The 24,390-nt window shown below is 35.4% G+C and overlaps 2 protein-coding genes and 1 non-coding gene across 5 annotated transcripts; 1 reads left to right on the top strand and 2 right to left on the bottom strand.

Moving 5' to 3' along the window:
- Positions 1 to 8,599: 8,599 nt before the first annotated feature.
- LOC110673139 (uncharacterized) lies at positions 8,600 to 9,439 on the bottom strand. The gene is made up of 2 exons (XM_021836175.2): positions 9,172 to 9,439; positions 8,600 to 9,078 (listed from the first exon to the last, which is right to left on the bottom strand). Exons 1-2 carry the CDS (start codon positions 9,437 to 9,439, stop codon positions 8,600 to 8,602), a joined length of 747 nt encoding a protein of 248 aa, XP_021691867.2.
- Positions 9,440 to 14,545: 5,106 nt separating this feature from the next.
- Positions 14,546 to 14,652, top strand: LOC131178025 (small nucleolar RNA R71). Its single transcript, XR_009147156.1, has one exon. It is a non-coding gene; the product is annotated as a small nucleolar RNA R71 (small nucleolar RNA).
- A 4,754-nt stretch (positions 14,653 to 19,406) lies between these two features.
- On the bottom strand, positions 19,407 to 23,351 carry LOC110673141 (uncharacterized). Of its 3 annotated transcripts, none has more exons than XM_058137440.1 (4): positions 23,042 to 23,351; positions 20,903 to 21,440; positions 20,291 to 20,806; positions 19,407 to 19,998 (listed from the first exon to the last, which is right to left on the bottom strand). In XM_058137440.1, exons 2-4 carry the CDS (start codon positions 21,402 to 21,404, stop codon positions 19,691 to 19,693), a joined length of 1,326 nt encoding a protein of 441 aa, XP_057993423.1. In that variant the 5' UTR covers positions 21,405 to 21,440; positions 23,042 to 23,351; the 3' UTR covers positions 19,407 to 19,690. The 3 variants fall into 3 exon arrangements, with proteins under 3 accessions (XP_057993423.1, XP_057993426.1, XP_021691872.2); XM_058137443.1 differs by having other exon boundaries at positions 20,903 to 21,429; XM_021836180.2 differs by lacking the exon at positions 23,042 to 23,351 and having other exon boundaries at positions 20,903 to 21,888.
- Positions 23,352 to 24,390: the final 1,039 nt, after the last annotated feature.

Here is a 24,390-nt window from a genome sequence, read left to right as displayed (position 1 = left end):
AGTTGGAAAGAATTGAATCAGAAGCGACCCCAGCAAAAGAAAAATTAGAGAAAGCTAAGAAATCAGAGAAACATAAGGGGGAAATGTCAGTAGAGCCAAGTTCTGGTGGTACTTTTGGGAAGAGGAAGAAATTTGGGTGACCTACCAGAGGTCGAGGTGGAAGGTTTGGAAGGGGCAGATTCTCTGGACAGAGACCCCCTAGGTCTGGTCAACAATCGAGCAGGGGTTCACAACCTCCCCGCCCCTGTGAGACTTATGGCAAGATTCATGGGGGAGAATGCTATTGGGCAACATGAGCCTGTTTTAACTGTAGAGGCAAGGGTTATATTACAAAAGATTGTACTAGTGCTCCTAGATTCAGTCCAGCTCCTACGACTACAGAAGTATCTATTCAGAGTCCTACTCTCAGAGGTTCACAACCGGTAGGTAGAGGAAGAGCAGAGGTAGAGGCAATGCTTCTGGCAGTCAGGGCACTGTTGGTCAGTCAGCACAAGGAAGTGCTTCAGCCAAGGTTTACATGATGAGACAGTGAGAAGAGGCTGAGACTTCTGATGTGGTAGCCGATACATTCTCTATCTCTGATCAAGATGTATTTGTGCTGTTTGATCCGAGTTTAACCCACTCATATGTTAGTGCTAGCATAGTCAATTCACTTGCTGTTCCATGTGTCCAAATGGGTTTTGAAGTGCTAGTAACTAGTCCGTTAGGACAAGAGGTTCGAGTCAACAGAATCTATAGAAACTGTCCTTTGGTGATCCAAGGACATGTTTTTCTATCAGATTTGATTGAAATGCCCTTCAGAGATTATGATATTATCTTAAGCATGGATTGGTTAGCCAGGCATCACGCCATGATTGACTGTAGACTGAAAACAGTCACTTTTGGTCTAAACATGGGGAGAGGCAGTTACTGCTATCAAACATCATTTTGGCTGCACTAGCTAGAAGAATGATCAGAAAGGGGTGTGAAGCATACTTGGCACATGTGATAGACACCCAGGTAGGGAGTCCAGTACTGAGGGACATACCTATTGTGTGTGACTTTCCGGATGTGTTTCCTGATGAATTGCCAAGATTACCTCCAAAAAGAGAAGTGTAGTTTGAGATTGATGTAATGCCTGGTGTGGACCCAATCTCTATAACACCATATAGAATGGCACCTGCAGAATTGAAAGGGCTGAAAGTGCAGTTGCAAGAGCTGCTTGACAAGGGCTTTATCCGCTTTACTGTGTCACTTTGGGGAGCGCCAGTGTTGTTTGTTAAGAAGAAAGATGGCACTCTTCGCTTATGTATCCACTATCGACAGTTGAATAAGGTGACAATAAAGAATAGATACCCATTGCCCCGCATTGATGACTTGTTTGATCAGCTGAGGGGTGCAGCTATGTTCTCCAAAATTGACCTAAGATCAGGTTATTATCAGTTGAAAGTACAAGAACAAAGTATTCCTAAAACTGCCTTCAGAACCCGTTATGGCCATTATGAGTTCTTGGTCATACCATTTGGGTTAACTAATGCTCCGGCTGCTTTTATGGATCTGATGAACACTATGTTCAGACCATACCTCGACCAGTTTGTTGTGGTATTCATAGATGATATATTGGTTTATTCGAGGAGTGCAGAAGAGCATGATAGACATATGCAAATTGTACTGCAAACTTTGAGGGAGAAATAGCTATATGCCAAATTGTCGAAATGTGAATTTTGGCTGAAAGAAATATCTTTCTTAGGGCATGTGGTATCAACAGAGGGTATTAAGGAAGATCCTAACAAAATAGAAGTTGTCCTTAATTGGAGGCCACCCAGAAATATTATGGAGATTCGCAGTTTTCTGGATTTAGCTAGATACTATCGTCGATTTGTGAAAGGATTCTCCATGTTGGCATCTCCATTGACCAAGCTGCTTAGGAAAGATGTGAAATTTCAGTAGACGGATAAATGCCAGCAGAGTTTTAATGAATTGAAGAGGTATTTGACTGAGGCTCCAGTCCTAACTTTATCTATACCGGGTAAAGAATATACAGTTTATAGTGATGCTTCTCACAATGGGTTAGGCTGTGTACTGATGCAAGATCGAAATGCCATTGCCTATGCATCACGCCAGCTAAAACCGCATGAGAGGAATTATCCAACACATGACTTGGAGCTTGCAGCTATTGTGTTCGCTCTTAAGATTTGGAGACACTATTTGTATAGGGAGAAGTGCTACATCTATACAGATCATAAGAATTTGAAGTATCTAGGCACTCAGAAGGAGTTGAATTTGAAACAGAGGGGATGGTTAGAGTTGATAAAAGACTATGATTGTCTGATCGACTATCAGCCAGGGAAAGCTAATGTGGTGGCTGAACCCTTAAGTTGCAAGACTATGGTAAGTCTACGAGTTACTCCTTTGTCTATGGTACATAAGTTGAGATCATTACATGCCAGCTTAGAGATTAATGATGAGGGGCAGACAGCAGTTGCATGTCATGTACAACCAGTGTTGATTGATCAGATCAGAATGGCTGCTCAGAATGATCAGAAGTATCAGAAGCTGTTGGAAGAAGTCAGACAGGGTAAGAAACTAGAATTCTCAATGAGAGATGATGGTCTACTGTTACACTAGGGCAGAATGTGTTTCCTAATGATGTTGATTTGAGAAAGATCATTTTGAAGGAAGCACATAAGTCTCCTTTTGCCATGCACTCTGGTGGCACAAAAATGTATAGAGGGCTAAAGGAGTATTACTGGTGGATGGGTATGAAAAGAGATGTGGCAAAGTTTGTTTCCAAATGCCTAACTTATCAGCAAGTGAAGGTAGAGCATCAAGTACCCATTGATTTGTTACATCCACTACCAGTACCGGAATGGAAATGGGAGAGAATAACTATGGATTTTGTGATGGGACTTCCGAGGACACAGAAGAGCCATGATGCAGTATGGGTCATAGTTGACAGACTGACCAAGTCTGCTCATTTTCTGCCTGTCCGGATGGACTACAGTTTAGAAAGATTGGCCAAGTTGTACATTGATGAGATAGTAAGATTGCATGGAGTGCCAATATCCATTGTATCAGACAGAGATCTTAGGTTCACTTCTAGATTCTGGGTTAGTCTTCAGAGAGCCCTAGGAACTAGATTGAACTTCAGTATGACATTTCACCCACAGACAGATGGCCAGTCTGAGAGGGTAATTCAGATCTTGGAGGACATGTTACGGGCTTGTGTGATTGAGTTTGAGGGCAATTGGGACACACACTTGCCTTTGATTGAGTTTGCTTGCAACAACAGCTACCAATCAAGCATTGGGATACCTCCATATGTAGCTTTGTATGACAGAAAATGCAGAACTCCCCTCTGTTGGGATGAGATAGGTGAAAAAAAGATGATTGGTCAGAAATTGTTCAGCGAATTGAAGAGAAAATCAGATTAATTAAAGACCAACTCAAGGCTGTATCAGACTGTCAGAAGTCTTATATTGATCTGAAGAGAAGGGATATTGAGTATACAGTGGGTGAGAAAGTATTCCTCAAGGTTTCCCCTTGGAAGAAAATTATGAGATTCGGCAGAAAGGGGAAACTGAGTCCTCATTTCATTGGGCCATATGAGATTCTGGAAAGAGTGGGTCCTTTGGCATATTGTTTGGCACTACCTCTAGAGTTGAAGAAGATACATAATGTCTTCTATGTATCTATGTTGAGGAGGTATCGATCAGACCCATCTCATGTACTACCAGTAGAAGAGATTGAGGTGAATCCAGACCTCACATATGAGGAAGAACCCATAGAGATTCTGGCTTATGAGGTGATGCAGCTACGGAACAAGCAGATACTGTTAGTGAAAGTGCTGTGGAACCATCATTCGGGCTAGGAGGCTACTTGGGAATGAGAGAAGGACATGAGGAGATAGCACCCATAGCTGCTCAGAGATTGATGCCAGGTAAAATTTCGAGACGAAATTTATTTTAAGGGGGGGGAGAATTGTAATACACCTATTTGTATAGCCTGGTATATTTCACTATTCCGGTGACCGGTGTCGGTCCAAAAAATTAAGGGGATTAGAACCACATCTAAGACAACTAGATAAGCCCTGAACAAAAATAATTAGTAATTATCAATTAGTTAAGTATAAATAAGAAAAACAGAACACAAGAAGTTAAATGAGCCGAAAGTCACAGCGATGGGTGACCTTCTCGGGAAGGATTGCGAAGTCGATTTAAACTCAAATTTCGAACCATAAAATGTGACGCCGCGGTCCTTAGGACTATTACAAACACAGTGGAAAAGAGAAAATCACAAAAAATAAATGTTAAGTCGGTCAAATAACTAGGTCAGGGATCCGGAAGAAATATTAAATTATTTGCAAACTAGGTCAAATCGGCGAGGGGCAATTTGGTCAATTGACCCCGAGAACTGACTCCTGACCTAACTGTCAAATAAAATCAGAGAAAAGAAAATTTTAGAATTGGGAATTAAATTAAAGAACTAATGGAAAAATAAATAGAAAAAAGAAAAAAAAAGGAGAAAAAAGAAAAGTGAAAGGTGATGACATCATGCATGATGTAATAAATATATAATTAATAAATTTAATTAATTTAATTTTGTGGTCTTCCATAAGACTAAAACATAAAAGAAAAGAAAGAAAAAAAAAACAAAAAAATCTTTATCTTCCCTAACTTGCCGTCCTCCCTCTCTCAACTCTCCCTCTCCACAAAACTCCATTAAAGCTTGCTTCAAGCTTTTAAACCTCTACTAAACCCTAATTTCTCCCATAACCACTTCATAAAATCTTGTGTTTGGGCTTTGAGAAGAAGATTGAAGAAGCAAAGAAAAAGAAAAAAGAAGAGAATTGAAGAATTGGCCATTAAGGATTGAGGTTAGTCATTTAAACTTGGAATTTGTAGCCTAGTGTTTATGTTTAGTCTAATTAACTTAGATTTTAACTTAAAATGAAATAAAAACAAGTGTGGAGGACTAATCATGGATTTCGGTTAGCCAGGGTTTGCTATGGTAATGCATGAAATTGTTGGATTAAAATCTTGTAAATCATATTTTGAATTTATATCTCATGTTCAGTTAATTTTTGAATAAGTATGATTTAAATTTTGCATAAAGGTTATTTTAGTATGTTGTGCACCACTGAGTCCTAGTATTCAGCGATGGCTGTTATTGCTGTCGCAAATATAGAGATTAGAGGAGCAGCAGAGTGAGCTACTGAGGATTGTGGAGCGACCTACCCTAAAGTTCTATCGGGTATATTTTATACCCTAATTGTAAAAATTATTTTCATGTATGTAATGTATTTAAATGTAGAAAAAGGTAATGAGCAGTCGTATAAAGTTGTATAAAGTTGTAAAAAGCTTGTGATAAATTTTAGTTTGGATTTCTTTTAATGTAAATTTTTGTAATGATGTATATAAATTGTTTTATCTTTAATGAAATATGAATGGAAGTACTTTGTTTCAATTTGAATAAAATTGATTAATAGTATTTTTTATGATATTGAATTTTGGAATTTGAGAAATGATATTGAAATTGGTTGAGATGGATGTTGAATTGATGAAGTTATTGAGATAAATCTTTAGAAGTACTTTTTACAGGTATTTGAAGAACTATTTTCTCAAAATACAGACGGCACTCTGCCGAAATTTTTATAAATTTGCGGAAAAATAAAATGGACAAAAATTTTAACTAGTTTTCAAACTCTAATTAAATATTTTAATACCTAGTAGAAAATGCTCACCACTTATGAAAGTAAGAAAATTGTTTTAAAATCCCTTGTAAGGTACTTAATGAGTTATCGGTAGGTGAAGTTTGGTAGTTCATTAGGTATTCTATGGGATCATGTTATGCCTTGCAGAGGGGTAAGGTGTGACAAAACTCTTTCTCTATATACACCTTTATCTTTGACCATTCACCTTAAAGGTTATGTCATCCTTTTTCACCTCCACTACACAATATGGATATACTTGAACCACTTCAAAAGGTCCTGACTATCTTGATTTAAGCTTGCCTAGAAATAACCTCAAGCTAGAATTGTAGAGTAAAACCTTCTAACCCATATGAAAATCTCTTCTTAGAATATTTTTGTCATGCCATCTCTTGGTCTGCTCCTTGTAAATTTTTGCATTCTCATAAGCATGGAGGTGAAACTCTTCCATTTCATTTAACTGAAGTAATCTCTTCTCTCTAGCAACTTTTACATCATATTCAAGAATTTTATTGCCCAATAGGCTCTATGCTCGAGTTCCACAGGTAAATGGCAAGTTTTACTGCACACTAATTGATACGGAGATGTTCCAGTCCTGTATGCCCATAGTGCATCATCCAATTTCTTAGACTAATCTTTCCTTGAAGCTTTCACTATGGTCTCCAAAATTCTTTTGAGCTCTTTATTAGATACCTCCATTTGCCCACTTGTCTGTGAATGATACAGTGTACCTACACAATAAGTAACACCATATTTAGTTAGCAAAAAGTCCAAATATTTATTACAAAACTGCTTACCACCATCTGTAATGATTGCTCTAGGAACTCCAAGTGAGTAAAAATGTATTTCTTTAAAGATCTCAATACACTTTTGGAGTCATTTATTGGAAGAGCAATGACTTCAACCCATTTAGATACATATTCAACTGCCACCAAAATATAATGATTAGAATAAGAAGCAGGAAAAGGTTCCATAAAATCTAAACCCCAAACATCAAATAATTCAACTTCTAAGATATTTGTTAAAGGTATTTCATGCTTATTTGAGATATTACTGGTTCTTTGAAACCGGTCACAATAAGCAACAAAAGCATAAATATCTTTAAATAAATTTGGCCAATAAAAACTAGATTGTAATATCTTAGCAACTGTTTTTGTAAGTCTAAAATGACCCCCACAATCTAATGAATGATAATGATTAATCACTTTTTGTATCTTATCATTTAGAACACACTTCTTAATCAATCGATCTGAACAATATTTAAACAATTAAGGATTCTCCCAAGAATAACATCATACAAAAATTTTTTTCTCTCTTGATAATTCATATTAGGAGGAAGTATCCCACATGCTAAATAGTTTACAATATCAACATACCAAGGAGTGATAGATGAGATTGTTACCATTAATTGCTCATCAGGAAATGATTCATTTATAGGAATCTCAGATTTCTCTTATTGCTCTCCCAACTCCAATCGAGACAAATGATCTGCTACAAGATTTTTCACTCCTTTCTTGTGTTTGATTTCCAAATCAAACTCCTGTAAAAGAAGTACCATTTAATTAGTCTTGGTTTAGCATCCTTTTTCTATAGTAAGTACTTAATTGCAGAGTGATTAGTATAAACTATAGTTTTTGCTCCATTTAAATATGATCTAAATTTATCAAAAACAAAAACAATAGCTAGCATCTCTTTCTCAGTTATGGCATAATTCAATTAAGCATCATTCAAAGTTCCACTTGCATAATACACCACATGAAGTCTATTCTCCGTCCTTTGTCCCAATACTACTCCAATTGTAAAATCACTTGCATCACACATCAGCTCAAAAAGAAAACTCCAATCTGGTGCAGTAATGATAGGAGCTAAAATTAACTCTTTCTTTAACATATCAAAAGCAGTTAAACATTCATCAGTAAATTCAAAAAGTGCATCCTTAAGTAACAAATTGCAAAGAGGCTTAGTGATTTTAGAAAAATCCTGTATGAATCTCTTATAGAAGCTCATATGCCCTTAGAAACTTCTTACTCCTTTCACTGATGTTGGTGGAGATAATTATTCTGTTACTTTCACCTTTGCTCAATCTACCTCAATACCTCTTGCTGAAATTTTATGGCCTAAAACTACCCCCTCTTGGACCATAAAATGGCATTTTTCCCAATCTAACACTAAATTTGTTTCTTACATCTCTGTAAAACATAGGAAAGATTAGCCAAACAAAGGTCAAAAGAAGGTCCAAAAACAGAAAAATCATCCATAAAAATTTCAATGAATTTCTCAACCATATTAGAAAAAATTGACATCATGCATCTCTGAAATGTGGAGAGTACATTACACAACCCAAATGGCATCCTCCTATATGTAAAAGTCCCATAAGGATATGTGAATGTGGTTTTTTCTTGATCCTCAGGTGCAATAGGAATTTAAAAATAACTAGAATATCCATCAAGAAAATAATAGAAAGGATAACTAGACAATCTCTCAAGCATTTGATCTATGAATGGCAATGGAAAATGATCCTTACGGGTGGCTTTATTTAACTTCCTATAATCAATACAAACACGCTATCCCATTACAGTTCTAGTGGAAATCAATTTATTTTTCTCATTTTGCCATACTATCATTCCCCCCCTTTTTAGGAACCACCTAAACTAGACTCACCCAACTGCTATCAGATATAGGATATATAATTCCAGCATCCAACAATTTCATTACCTCAGCTCTCACTACCTCCTTCATGTTGGGATTTAACCTATGTTGATTTTTAATTGAAGGCTTATAATTTTCTTCCATCAAAATCTTATGCATGCAAAAGCTAGGACTTATACCCTTAATATCAAATGTAGACCATCCCAAAGTAGTCCTATGTTGTCTCAAAAACATGCAAAAGTTTATTTTGTTGCTCAACATTCAAATTTGTAGAATAATCATAGGAAAAGTTGAAGATTCTCCTAAAAATGCATATCTAGGATGACTTGAGAGTGGTTTCAATTCCAACTTAGGAACTGAATTTTCTTTCACTTTTTCCTGTCCTATCTCAATATTATGCACAATTTCACATCCAATATCATGAACACAATCACACTCGACATCCTGAATAACATCCAAACACAAATCTTCCTCAACGCAAGCAATCTTATCATTAATTTTCACAGCATCAATCATCTCATGCACACATTCATCAATAATATCCATCCTAAAACATTCATCATTTTCCATGGGATGTTTAGTAAAATGAAGAACATTGAATGTTACTTCTTCTTTCCCCACTCTAAGTGTGAGTTTACTTTCATGGACATCTATGAGTGCTTTTCCAATTACAAGGAATGGGGACCTCAAAATCAATGGCACTTCTCTATCTTCCTCCTTGTTTAAAACCACAAAATCCACTGGAAAGATAAACTTATCCACCTTAACCAAAACATATTCAATAATGCCCTTAGGATAAGTTACTAATCTACTTGCTAATTATAATGAAATACTAGTTGGCTTTATATCTCTTAGCCTAAGTTTCCTCAAAACAGAAGGAGGCATTAAATTAATACAGGCACCTAAATCACATAAAGCTCCAGTAAATTCTACATTGCCAATATTGCAAGGGATAATAAAACTCTTTGGATCCTTCAACTTGGATGGCAACTTATTTTGGATAATTGCACTACATTCCTCTGTCAGCATCACTGTTTCATGATCCTCTAGCTTTCTCTTCTTAGACAAGATATCCTTCAAAAACTTGGCATAACTTGGCATTTGTGCCAATGCTTCTATAAAAGGTAGGCTAATGTGTAACTTCTTAAATACCTCTAAGAATTTCAGAAAATTTTTGTCCTCTTGATGTTGCTTTAGTCTTTATGGAAATGGCATAAGAGGTTTGTAACAGCCCTCACCCGACTGCAGTGTAGCCAAGCAAAGCATGCTACATTCGGTGCTGGAGCACCCTAACTTACCTTACTTTATTTTTTAATAATTTTGAATTTGTTTAATTTAATATCAATTATTTTTCGACGAAGAAACCAGCGGAGTTTCTCCTATTTTATTATCGTTTGGCATATTTCAATATTCACCTATTTGAAATTTAACAATATTTTCAACATAAAATCTTATCCATGCTAATCAAAATTATCTCATCAATCATTCTCATAATTTTCTCATGTTTCAAATCTCATCCATGCATTTCCATTCATACTCAATTCATATGTAAACATTCTCAAATTACATAAGCAAAATTTTCAAATTTCCTTAATTTACATAATTTACAAAATAATTATAAAATTTCATAATTTACATGATATATAAATTAATTACATATGAAAAAGCTATTTAATTAATTTACATCGCATTTCTATTAACTACCTGTTCATAATATACATTACAATACAATATCTAAACATTTTATACAAAATATAAAATATAATCTATATGGGCCCTATCTACATGAATTGCTGAGGAGGTGACCACCTTGAATACTTCAAACACTTCTGCAGATCAGAACTCCTAAAATTCCCAATCAAACATCCATTGGGTTTTAGCTTCAGTACCTGCGTGAAGGAAACAATTCCGTCGCGCTAAACATTGCTGCTTAGTGGTGCAATAATATAACAAAGAAAATAATATACAAATAAAAATAGAAACAAAATTTAGATAATTAAGATTTATTTATACTTTACATGCGGTTTCTAAAATTTAATATGTTTTATCCTAATTTAGTCTTCTTTGAAAGTGTTTATTTCGCCAATGTACATTAATAATGTACAAAGAAAAATAATCTAAAAATAATAAATTTATGCTTATATTATTATATGAGTTACATTTACAATATTTATTTATGTTATAGTTTTCTTTGCTAATCTTTTAGCATTTTCTCAATACTTGCTAGGTTGTCTCAGATTATCTCATAATAAGTAAATTTTAATATCGGTCCAGTTTATTTCGATTCTTTCTAATAAATAACTATTCTAATTTATTTTAGGTCATCTTACTCATTTATTTTATTTAATTTCCAATATTTTTAATTGCTAATATTCTTAACTTATTTTAATAAATTTCACTGCCCAAGTAACCTATGACAGGCTGACTAAACTGGATAACGGGTCGTTGGCACTGGACACCGTGGTGCCTCGGGCCGTCATACCATGGGATGCAGAATGTCAATCACGTATGCAGTCAGTATGGCTAAAAAGCCATGATATCACATAATCGGGCATTAAGCCATGAGTGTAGGCATAAAGCCATAAATGCGGGCATAAAGCCATGAATACAGGCATAAAGCCTTTCGCAGTACTGCTAAAACAATACCCTATTGGCATGCCAAACTATCCAATCTGACACACATGTCTAGGTAATACAAGGGCACATAATATCATTAAATATTAATATATTGTGTTTTATGACTTCATTATTTCATGACAAATTTCATAATTTATATATTCATCATAATATTCATACATTCCTTACATCATTCATATTGATCACAATTCACAACAATGGTGTTCATGTACCATTGTACTCAAAACATTCTTCCTTTCTCTTATAAAGAAAATTAATGTTCCATTCATATTTTCATGTGATTCATTTATTTTTTACAATATTCGTGTGAATTCATAACTCATACAAGGTGTTATTATCTTATTTTTAATGGAAACATAAATCCTAATGTAAACCTCATCCCATTTATACTCAACAATCCATCTAGGTTAATGTCATTTCATATTCAAGTAGTATTACTTATGTTTTATTAGACCTACTAGTAATGGGAATAAATCTTAACTATATACTCACATAACTTAAATGTTCATTAAGTCATTTAGGTGAATTACTATTTCTATTCCAAGTAATCCATGAATGTTTCATGGATTCCAAATTTTATACCTTAATTTCCTCTACCAATTTAGTTATTATACTTTGTGTCTTTGTATTACTATTTACATCACTATTCACTCAAATTGTTGATTTTTTAATACATAATAAATTTATTGAACCTAAGTTCTCCAAGATACCACATTTTGCATTCAAAATTTGTTGGTATTGGTTGCCAATACCATTTCTAAGCTTAATGTTAGTTGGGCAGAATTTTCAGTTTTTATGCTTTGTGTTTACTGTTCTATTAGTCAATTTTGCAGTGGGAATTTGCCAAACTGATCAACATGAAAGTTGTTCCTTATTTTGTCTAGTTGCATTTCCTTTTTTGAATCACTCCATTTGGAGTTTTGTAGCTCAAGTTATGATCCAAAAATCACAACTGGACGGATTGAAATTTTGTCCAGAATTTCTGGACTGACCATATCTACAGTGTAATGAATAGTGAATGCAACTCACCATTTGAATATGTTCTGGTCATAATTTGGGTTAGGTTTCTTCATAAAAGTTGTTGGTATATATCTCAGCTTGTTGCTGGTAAAATTTCATGTCAATTGGACCTTTCTACACTGAGTTATGGCCAAATGACCAAATACTGTTCATTTAGTTATTTTGCACAGGCAGACTGCAGGTCACCCGGATTAGGGCAAGCTTTTGGTCCACTTGGTTTGGTTTTCTAGGCACAGTTTCTTCACCAAAGTTGTGCCATTATGTGTCTAGTTTCATGTCCAATTGGCCTTGTACCAATTGAACCTCTACAATTCAAGTTATTGCTGCCCAAACCTGCTGGACTCATGCCTAGCCCTGCAGGTCACCAAGGGCAGCCTAGCCAAACTCAAATCCCAAGCTACAACTCACTTCAATTCTTCATCATACACAGCCAAATGGTCACTAATTGACCATTTAGACTTTCATTCACCAACACATAAACAAGATCCAAGTTTTTGTGTCCAAACCCTAGCTCAAATTCAAGGTTCACACAACACATGTCAATTAGGCATACTAATCCATTTCAAATTTATGTCTACACATCAACACCATTTCTAAGCCATTTTAAATCCATCAAAACCATCAACATTATCTCTTCCTTAGGGCTGCCAAATTCCATGGTGTACATACACATAAGTTTTATTTCATTTGACTTACAATTTCATACTCATTTTAAGTCCCTAACATGGAATAAAGAGAGAAATATGCATAAATAAGCACTAATCTCTTGTAGCTCAAATCCAAGCCAACCAAGACTTTAATTTTTTTTTACTTTCTTACTCTTTCTTGGCTGCTAAACACTTCTTCTTGGTGTGGGTATAATTTTTAGTGAAGGGAGGATAAGGTTTTGAGGTGAATTGAAGTGGGAAATGAAGCTTAAGGGAGCTTTAATGGTGGTTTGGGTGGAAGGGAAAATGGGTTAAGGCTGAAATGGGAAGAGAATTGCAGAAATTGTGTTTGTTTTTTTACTTCATTTTAGTTGTATTTATCTCATTTTAATTGGCTTGTCAATTTCTAATTGGTGGGAAGCTTTTTAATGATGTCATCTTATGTCATAAATCTAATTTAATTTCATTTTATTTTTCTTTTCTTTTCTACTCAATTTTAATTTAATTTTTAGCAATATTTATTTACATTTTGTGTCATAATAATTATTTACTTAACTGGACAGGTCGGACAAAAATCACCTCTGAAGGCAAAATGACCAAAATGCCCTCCGTTTGGCTTAACAGACTAAAATTGTCTGTACCGATTGAAAAATTTTTCTAAACCTTTTCTTGGCATTCTAATGCCATAGAACCCTCAATGACTCTTCTCTAGAGTCTCAAAAATTATTTTATGAATTTTTTCCCGAGTCTAGGGCTCCTAGTTGCAAGAACCGCAACTTCCTACTGGGTTACCTATCGCTAGAGCACCGGCTCATTTAACTTTGTTGTATTTTATTTCTAAAATTTTTCCTTAATTTTTCTTACACTTATTTGAGTTATTTATGACTCCTCACTCTAGTCTAAATATTTTTCCAGATGTTCTAGCTGTCCAGACCGACACTGGTCACCGGAATAGTAGAATGTGCGAAATTACTACAGTGAGGGTGTTACAAGGTTTGTACTATTTTACTGGCTCTAACACTTTTTCTTTCAATTGTACTTCTTCCTTTTGCTCAACATCCTCTTTTTAACTTCCTTTGCCTTCTTTTTCTTTTGGGGATCCTTTAGTTGCTTTCCACTCCTCAAAGTAATAGCATTAGCTTGCTTTTTAGGATTAGAGTATGTGTTGCTTGGCAAATTACCTTGATTCCTTCTAGATAGCATGCTAGCTATTTGTCCCAATTTGCACCTCTAAATTCTTAATAGCAGCTTGCTGATTTTGTAAAGTCATACTCTGATTCTAGAAGTTTGTCTTGGTCTTATTCACGAAAGTCTCAGTTGTCTTAGCCATATTTACCACAATATCTTCCAAACTTGTTTTATTCTCTTATTGTGAAAAACCAGGTGGTGCTCTATTTTGATATCTGGACTATTGTTATTGCTGTTATCCATTGCATGAAAAATTAGGGTGATTCTTCCAGGCAGGGGTATATGTGTTAGAAAATGAATTGTTCTATTGCCTTCTAGGATTGCCTGTATATTAAGCTAGCTTTTGTACTGGTTGGAAGAATGACTCATCTATGTAACAGTCCCTTATTGCATGTGGCCCAACACAATTCTCACAAATGGTGCTCTAGTGCTAGTAGTAACTGTATTCACTGACATCTTATCCAGTCTTCTAGAAATAGAGTCCATTTTAGCATTCAGTGCAGTAATAGAGTCAATCTCATAAACTCCAGTAGCTCTCCTTATTGTGTTCCTCTCATTGGGCCATTAATAGCAATTATCTGCCAACTCTTCCAATAGCTCATACCCCTCATTAATTGACTTTCCCAACAGAGATCCTCTTGTTGCAGAGTCTACATTGCTTCTAGTATGACCATTTAATCCATTGTAGAAACTCTAAATCAACAACCACTTAGGTAGCCCATGGTGTGGACACCTTCTCTCCAAATCCTTAAACCTATCCCAAGCTTTATAAAGTGTTTCCATATCCATCCGAGTAAACATCTAGATTTCATTTCTCAGTTTCATAGTCTTGGTTACAGGAAAGAACTTAGCCATGAACTTTTCTGCCAAATCCTCCCATGTAATAATAGATCCAGTAGGCAAAGAATTCAACCATGCTCTTACTCTTTCCCTTAGAGAGAATGGAAAGAGTCTCAATCTAATAGCATCATCTGACACTCCACTAAACTTCAGTGGATCACATATCATGAGAAAACTCTCCGAATGGACATTAGGATCTTCATTTGCAATATCTCCAAACTAACATGCAGTCTAAACCATTTGAATGATAGCAAGCTTTAACTCAAAATTGTTAGCTTGCACCGAAGGTCTTGTAATACTAGAGGTAGAACCAAACACTGTTGACCTAATATAATCCCACAAAACCCTCTTTTGTTGCCGTGGAACTTGTGCCTCTTACTCATCATCCACCACTTCCTCAATCACCACTCTTGGATTCATGTCCTCCATTTCAATATTAGCCTCTTTTTTAGCCTTCTTTCTTTCTCTAACTTGTCTTCTATTTTCTTTACAAGTTCTCTCAATTTCAGGTCAAATTGCAATGAGCTTGAGTCAATCAAACTTGTCATAAACCACTTAAAAATAACCAAAATACAAACACAAAAATTAAAATCAACAAAATATTAAAAAAAATGCCTAGATTACCAATAAAATCAACTATTTTGATATTAAAGTCGTAATCCCCAGTAACGGAGCCAAAAACTTATTGTTAATCCATAAGTATACAGAATCACATAAGTAATATAGAATGAGTAAGATATCATTCTCACAATGATTGTCTTTAATTATCAAAACATATATTAATTTTACTAATATCTAGACAATCAAATTAAATTAAATGAAAGGAATCAAAACAACTTAAAGCTAATATTAACTTCAATTAAACTAAAATAAACTCAATTGAAAATTAACTAATAAAAGAAACAAAGATAAGAGTTTAAAATCAATTAAAAGAAGGCTAGAAATTTTAACTTCACTTTACCCATTATGCAATTTTACTCAATTTTGTCATATAATTAATTTAACTATCTTAGCAAGGGTAATAACACAAAAATATCTAATAATCCTTCCAGGCATTATTAAACCTTTCAATTAACCAAGATAACCCGAATTTCCTAATAAGAATTGTTTGATTAATTTAAGCATTAAAAACCCAAGTTATAAAAAATACCCCATAGTAATTAGCCTTAGTTTTTACTCTTAGCCAAACAACTACGTTAATGGTTGTTCTAACAAGATTCATAAAATGTTTCCCAACCAAATCATGAATCAAAGATCATTCAAGCATTATATCAAACACTTAAAAGCATTAAAATCAAAACAACCATTAATTGCTAACATAGAGAAAATAGACCAAAATTGATATAACAATTAGTCAAGCTACATCAAAATCTCTAGCTAAAATATTTAGCTACTCATGCTAACAAAAATAAACTCAAACTCTATAAAATCCAAATCAAACATTATAAAAAAAAATGGATTTCAATCAAAAGGAAAAGAAAAGAAAAGTAGGAACTCTATATGTAGATGGTGAGATTCCCCCTCCAAGAGCCAAATCTTTAAGAAAATCCACTCTAAAAGCTTGATCTCCCTTCAAAAAAGGATTCTAGAAGGTATTTAGGGCTATTTGGGTGAAGAAAGTGTATGAAAAATCTATTAGAAACCCCCAAATTTGTCTCTTCCCTTTCCAAATACCCCAAAGTTAGTTATGATCTAGAGAAGTGATTCTCACCTGGCCATGCTGACTTTGGCCTTTGACGCCCAGGGTGTGAAACTTCCTCTGACCAACAAAAAGGTTGCTTTCATGATTCACACTCTGATCATGCTTGTTTTGCTATTTCATGCTCAGGGTGTGAAATTTCCTCTCAGACCAAAATCAGCATTTCCTCTAATTTTTCTTCAATCAGCCACAAGTCTCACGACCCGGGGTGTGAATTAACTGCTCTTTCACATCTTGGCTATAAAAATTTAACTCTAAAAACTCTCAAATGTCCCCAATTATCTCCTTGTAAAATTTTCTTCAATCATCGGCCAATTTTCACCCAAAATAATAAAAACTCAATAAAATCAAATTTTGAACAAAAACATTAACATGATTGCTGATAAAGATAAAAATTAAAATATAAATGACTCAAAATTAATAAAAAAAATTAACAAAATTAATTAAAATAAAAACTATATTTACACTATATTACACTATATATCAGGTGAGGCAAGATTGGTTCTGCTTTGGCATAAGGGAAAGGCTGAGGAGTACTGCTTCAGTGTGAGGAAGGTACTGAGGGATTGGTTTCAATGGGAGGAAGGTGAAGATCCATTTTGTATGGATTCAAGGGAAAGATCTGTGATGGTGTCTTTCAGCTGAGGATTTTTTTTTTTTTTTTTTTGCTATCTATTGATGATGCATGATATTCTTTTGTGGAGCCCAAGCTTCCTCCAATGGGTATTTGATTAGTGATACACTTAAAAATATTTAAGTTCCAGATTGACAATATGTGGACCTTTGTGAGACATAAAATACACACAAATTGGTAAATACTGTATATGTAAATCAAGACTACAAACCAGACGAATGATGGGAGGTTATACGGGCTGACAATTGGGCAAGAAAGCTATGAATGCTTCCAGAGTGATATTGATCGATATCAAAAACTCATCTTGGTAAGCTACGTTAGAGGTAAAACACTCCTACTGAAGGATGAAAAGTCATTTATTACTTATGAGACAAGCACATTAAATAGATAAACAGTCATTAAGCCATGCTGACCACAAAATATCATTACTAACACAATAACTGCCACAGCATGTGAGATGGGGTATTTGATTAAAGACAAACCCTGAGCATCACACAATAAAAGCTAAACACTACAATTAAGCTAATAACCCTAACACAACATTTGACAATTCCCTATTGAGTCAACAGTCAGTCTATAAGGTCTCACCTATTCAAAGTAATTCAACTGAGTCCTAACTTTCTCATTCACTTTCATTGTTTTCATTACATTTCCTAAGACATCCACTAACTTAAGTATTGGAGTGCCAACGAGGAGATACACCCCATTGGCCTTCTGACTTTCCTTTGTCTTGCAGATAGTACCCTATCAATTCTACCATTTGGATATCAATTGGATAAATCAAGCTTATCCATATACCATCTCTTTACACATAATAAACCTTAGACCCTTTGACACCAGATTGTGTGTCATCCATATGCGATACCTCTGATATCACCAAACATCAATTGGCAAAACATATGCACAACTTGCTTCATTGATTTGTGCTATAAAGGATTCAAAATTAGCTGGTAACGAGATTGAGAATAGGAAAGAGAATGTGGACTTGAGAAATGAAGGGAAAGAGGAGGAGGAGTAAAAGAGGGTGGTGACAATTGAATTGGGCAATGGAGAGACTGAAGGAGAATGATAAAAGTATTTTAGAAATAAAAAATATTTCTCTTTCTTTTTATCATTGACTCAACGGAATATGTGGACAGAAAAACATATTTATGCGTGAAATTAAAATACATCTAAAAGTAATCTACCCTAAATAATATGGAATATCTAAACCTAAACCCTTTATCTCATTTCCACAATATATATATATATATATATATGCCCACATTTGATTTCCTACTTGCTTTTTTTTTTTTTTTTTTTTTTGAAAACTTTTTTTTTCCTTAACGATATGTGCTACTTACTTTCAGTATCAAATATATATATACCCTCTTGTAATAAAAATTTTATATTGAAAATATATAAGTTATATGATGTTTAGTCATTTTAACCTAATAATTTAGATTTTTTTTTATTACGTCTCTTATATTCTACACAATCTTATTATTTGCTCTCTTGTTTATTATGCATTATAATTTTCTCATTTTGAGTTGGTATTGAATTTGAGTTTTACATAAATTAAAATTAAAAATAAAAAAAGAAAAAAGATGAAAAGAAAATTTTGAGAGGTAAATGTTGGCGTCCAGGCTCATGAGAACAGTGGAGGGGAGGATCATGCCACCAGGGACTAATACGTTTCTTTTAAGAGCAGATAACCAAAGAGAGGAAATAAGGAACAGAACTGCACATAATATATAAAGGAAATTCCAAACAGCAAGACTCCATGTGGGTGGCATGAAATTTGCAGAAGATTATGCTGATGAGGAACAAGCATGTTTCAACAGTTCTCGCCATGAATGCATTCGGAATTGGAAGTGGGGTGGCTGTTTCTTTCTTTTTGCAGAATTTGTGCCTGATTTTTTGCAGGCTCATAGGAAAGGGATGTTTTCATTCAAGTTTCAGTGTCTTATTTTTGTCTTTGTTGCCCCTTAATTACCATCATCTTCTACCAAGACATATCAATATTACAAAAACAACGTCCTTCTCTTCCACATTAATGCATTGCACTCCCAAAACCAATCTACCTCAATTCAATTAACAATAACAATTCACGTTATCAGGCAAATAGCTTCCATCTTATATTGCAAAGTGAACCATATCCTTGCGTCTCCTGCTTAATTCTCATTTATCTGATTTGATTTTGTCAATTAATCCTTTTCCATCAGAATTTCTTTAAACTCCACATAATTCCTCAAATTTAAACATATTTGCATTGGTGGGTATTTGTTATTTATGATCATGGGGGTCCATTTCAAATTTAAATTTTAATATTGGGTATATATGTGGGTTTTTAATTTCTCTTCTTAAAACGGAAAGTAACATCAAAGAAAATTAATAATAATAATAATAACAAAACATAGCAAATAATCAAATTAATAAGATTATTTCTTATTTCCCCTTTTGAAAGGGTCTCATGAGAGGAAATAGCGTTGCAACAACTAACAAGAAACAAGATGGGGAGACATGACATCAACAGACTGATGCTAAATACCGTCACCCAACCAAACAAATAAAAATCATGTCTTCTCTTTTTACCTCTAATGGCCCCTCGGTTAACTTTGAAGCACATCCACTTTAAGGTCCTCTCTGATGATCTTCTGTGAAAAGAAAAATAAATCCTTTTCAGCTTTTCTTTCGCTGGCAACCCTTCATGTGGCTCCTACTCCAAGAAAGTCAATGAATGGTGGTGGAATGGTCTCGAGATGGCCGGTTCTTGTGTTCTCTGCCACTGATGATGAAGGTGAAGGAGAAGGTTCAGTTGCTGAAACTTTAGGTGGTGTTGATGCTGTGGAATCTGCAGAGAAATAATAAGGGTTTTGGTAGTTTGACTGTTGCATTGCCGTGATGTATGGATTGTGGAGTTGGGGATAGAAACCAGAAATATGGGGTTCATCACTTGGCCTATCCCAAGATCTGTTGAGGCTGAACATGCCTATCATGTCATTGCTCTTGGGACCTGCAAAACACACACACACACACACACACACACAATCACAAAAGATTGCGGAAACAACAATTGGCAATACATAATTTAAAGCAACAAAAAAGCAAGAAAAAAAGCCTTCGTCTCAAGTCAGCCAAGCAAAACACTAAACCGACACGATAAAATCAATCAAACTTGGTTCAACAGGTGAAGAGAATAAAAATGAGGTAGTTTTTCCATAAAAGAAACCAGCCAGGAAGCAGAACAGAAACCAAACGAACAAATTCCAGGGAAAAAAAAAAAGGAGAGTATACGGGATCCATACCAAGGAAGAAATCAAAAGGTGTCTGCTGTGCACAAAACCATGTGAGAGGGACATGGACCGGGATGCTTGAGACTGCTTCTTCCCCACTGGTCATGTGGGGTGATCCATTTAAGCCATAATCAACCCCACTATGAAAGGTTCCAATCGGGTAAGGAGATAGATTGCTTAGTCCTCCAGCGTTTGGGATACTGAGACAGTATTGTGGTGGTTCTGCTCTTGTGCCTGGATCTCTGCAGACAAAGCTTGAAGTTTCCTCCGCTCTTCTGTAGACTGATTGATTTAGCTTCCTCCTCCTATAGGCACTCGATTGTTCTCTATATTTTCTGGCCATTATAACATGCCAATGATTCTTCACTGCATTGTCAGTCCTTCCAGGGAAAAGTCTGGCTATCATGGCCCATTTGTTGCCATAAAGTCTATGAGCTTGCATTAACCTCTCTTCTTCTTCTTCTGTGAAAGCTCTTCTATTTATCCTTGGATCCAACTGGTTAAACCATCTCAATCTGCAACTCTTACCTTCAAACAAATGCCTCATGACAATAGTAAAAAACACAAAAGCAAGGGCAAACAGAAAATAGAAACAAATTAATGAATTTATTTCAGTTCTTTTACCTGATCTGCCCTCTAACTTCTCAGCTATAAGGTTCCAGTTTTGAGGGCCATAAAGGGCTACGAGTTCTTTAAGCTTGGTATCTTCTGCAGGTCTCCAATGGCCCCTTGCACAGAGCTTTGACTGTCCACTATCTGTTTCCTTCCCACTGTTCATATTTTCATTATTAGGGTTCTCAGTTGAGTTGGCATTGTGATTTACAGTGTCATCGTTTTCTCCAAACGCATCACTACAATCAGAACCTTTACCCTCCATAACAACATCACTACTCTGATGGCTCCCCATGAATGGAAAAACCCAAGAAGCTCTTCCAATTTCCATCTCATGGGAGGAAGAAGCAGGCGGTATCACCCCATAGTTAGGACTAAGAGAAAGAGAACCAATGTCAGCAAGAACCATCCCAGCAGAAGAACAAAGAGAAGAAGAGGAAGAGGAAGCAGATGAGGAAGAGTAACAAATTGGGTTGTTCTCTGATGTTGAATATATAGCACACTTGCTAGCCATGCCTTCATTTCCTCTCTGACAGATGCTGTTATCAAACTGTTACAAGGTCATACTCAGAACTAAAAATATTAGAAGCAAAAGCTTGAATAGGAATAGGGGAAGGAGAGAAACTTAAAACAGCAATACATCTGCAAGAATGCCTACTAGCTTTAACAGAGACCTACACGGCTTACACAGCTACTCCTCTCTCTCTCTCTCTCTCTCTCTCTCTCTCTCTCCATAGCGATAAGGCAAATAAAGAAGACAGAGACCTTCAAAAGTAGTTCACCACGCTGACTGAGTACTCTTGAGTCTTGACGCCTTGATGACCCTGACCCTTTAAATTATTTATATTCAGTTCCTTAATTGTATTTATACAGCTTATTATTTCGTTTAAATTAATTGTATCAAAATTTTCTCTCACCTTATATGATCACACGTGTGAAAGATAGATACACTCTACTACTATTGAAGGTTCTTAGGCTGTCTCTCTCAATATTGACAAGAAAGACTAAAATGTTTAAGTGTTGTTAGCTTGAGCTTGTGCAGGCGGAGACACCTTTCTTTTCAATAGCAGAAAAAATTAGAGCTTGACATAACAGCCCTCACTGTCAAGCACCAGTAAACAACCTAGCCAACCCCGTCTCAAGACGATCCGCTTCCCCCAGCCCCCTTCTCAATGCATCAGTCTTCTTTTTTTTTTTTTTCCCCCTTTTAACTTTGGGAGGGTTTAACCTGGGTTTCAGGTTAACCGCCTGAAGTTGACCCTACAACCAAAACCTCTATTCCAAACAATTACTTGATTCATATTCATCTGTCCCTTATCTTGCAACTAATTGTAACAGTCCAAAAAAAGCCCATTTGCCTTAACGTCATGTTAATCCCTGTTTCTCCACCTGTTCGCTGCGTTCTCTGTCTCTATCATAGAGAGTCTCGCTTATGACCATCAGATGCTTTTGAAAAAGGGTTCCAATCCCTCCTGTGTATGCAAATTTTGGAGTAACTCACACATGTACTTTTATTTATGTGGTCCTCCATCGTATTATACTTCATGCTTATTAGATACAGTTAAGATTAAGTTCAGTTCATGTGTTTGGTTACGAGTTTGAACAATTCTAGCTGTGTAACTCATTAGTACACATTTTAATTCCCTCTGACCTAATCAATGGGACCTACAAAGAATTTTTCTAAAAATTAATTGGGAATTTTTAACTAATTTCACCAATTTTATTGTAATATAATAACTATTTTTTTATCTCAAAATATAGAAGACAATATTCATATTTTTATTTAAAAAAAAAAAAGAAAGAAAGAGACTAGCTTGTAACTTTTGATGGCTTTTTTCTACAGTGGAATTAACGGGATAATGGAAAAATCCGGTGACTAAAAACTTTGAATCGAAAAACTGATGATAAGTCAGATCACACAGATCTCCAAGGGCTAGATATATCTGCACATTCTAAATAAACCCCAATTAGACCAGTTAAAAGCAAGGGCACATTTCCATGTAAGGAATGTCCTCACTTTGCACTTATTCATCTCCCAAAACGCTACCCCAAAAACATACAAAAAAAGTAAGGCGCAAATATATTAATATATATTAAACAAATAAGAAGAAAGGAGGAAGAAGGCGAGGAGGAGAAAGATATGGACTTTACAGTGTTCACTCTCAGGAGTCAGGACAACCCCAGTGACGGACGTTTCATTTATTGTGGATGTGGTCACAGTGTAACAGGAATGTAGTATCCTTTGCTGAGAAGAACTGAGCAGCTAGCTGCGGTCAAAAACTGTGAAAACCTGACTTTCTATAGGAAACAGACCAAACTAAACGACCCAAAATAAATTGAAAAAACCCCATCATTTGAAGTTACTTGCAACCTCTCTCACTTCTCTCAGGACACAGGGTCCCAGCCAAAGAAAGCATGTTTCTGTGTCACTCACATTCACTCCTTCCTTCCCTCTCCCCCTTCCAACCCGTGGCCCTTCAACCTATATCATGGCTCTCTTCTGCTTCGATCTTACCGAATTTCATTTATGGTGTACATGTAAGCATGTGAAATTGCTTAGGTGATGGGATCATTGGCCTGTTTTTGATGTCATCATACCTAACTAATAAGCCTCTCTCTCTCTCTCTCTCTCTCTCTCTCTCTCTCTCTGAGTCTCATTGGGAACTTTGAAACACTAACATTATCATTAATGATCGATTTAGTTAATCTAAATCCATCTATATAAATATTTTTGGGAGAAAATACAAAGTAGCCATTACATTTCTTGATGTTATTTAACTACTTCATTAAAGATAAAGCATAAAAAGCCAATGGATTTCTACACAAATCAAGTCATTAATTAATCTGTTGTTCTTTATCAATTGCTTCAAACTAAGAGATGAAAGCTTCCAAAGATTGTTGCATTGGGTCTCATCTGATGGGTAAACGGATTAGAAAGTAGAGAGACTTTCCAACCTACAAAAGGGGCCATTATATTGTGGACAAATTCAGAGAAAAGACAACGAGTCGCTTGGTCTCAAACTTTGCAGACACCACCAAATGGAACCAAAGAAGGAAACGCGTGTGCTGGACAGGTAAAAAAATAATAAAATAGTTTCTGATTTCAGTATATTATATCATATGCAATGTAGAGAATATATTGCTCTCATCATCCATATCTTCACCTTTATACCAAATTATTAAAATTTAAAAATTTAAAAATTGTTTGCTTTTCTGGCTTCTCTGCCTTCTGCTTCTGCCTCCTTCTTCTTCTTACTATAATTCCCACGCGTGCACTTCTTTGCACGTGTAACCCCATTGTCATAACAAGCTCAGTGTTTGTTTGCATGTATGGATCACTATGCCCTTATCTATCTTCAATTATTGTCACTGACTGGCCTTATTCCAACTTAGGATGCCCCTCCTCTTGCTCTCCCTTAAATGTCCTTTGCATCCAAGCTCACGCTCTCGTTGAAGCCCTTGATCATCACGCGTTCAATTCAAGAACCAAAGAATATAAA

This window comes from Hevea brasiliensis, chromosome 2, assembly GCF_030052815.1.
Source record: "Hevea brasiliensis isolate MT/VB/25A 57/8 chromosome 2, ASM3005281v1, whole genome shotgun sequence".
In the NCBI taxonomy this organism is placed as follows: domain Eukaryota; kingdom Viridiplantae; phylum Streptophyta; class Magnoliopsida; order Malpighiales; family Euphorbiaceae; genus Hevea; species Hevea brasiliensis.
The sequence above is the reverse complement of the archived record's forward strand: the minus strand, read 5'-3'. Positions and strand labels throughout refer to the sequence as shown.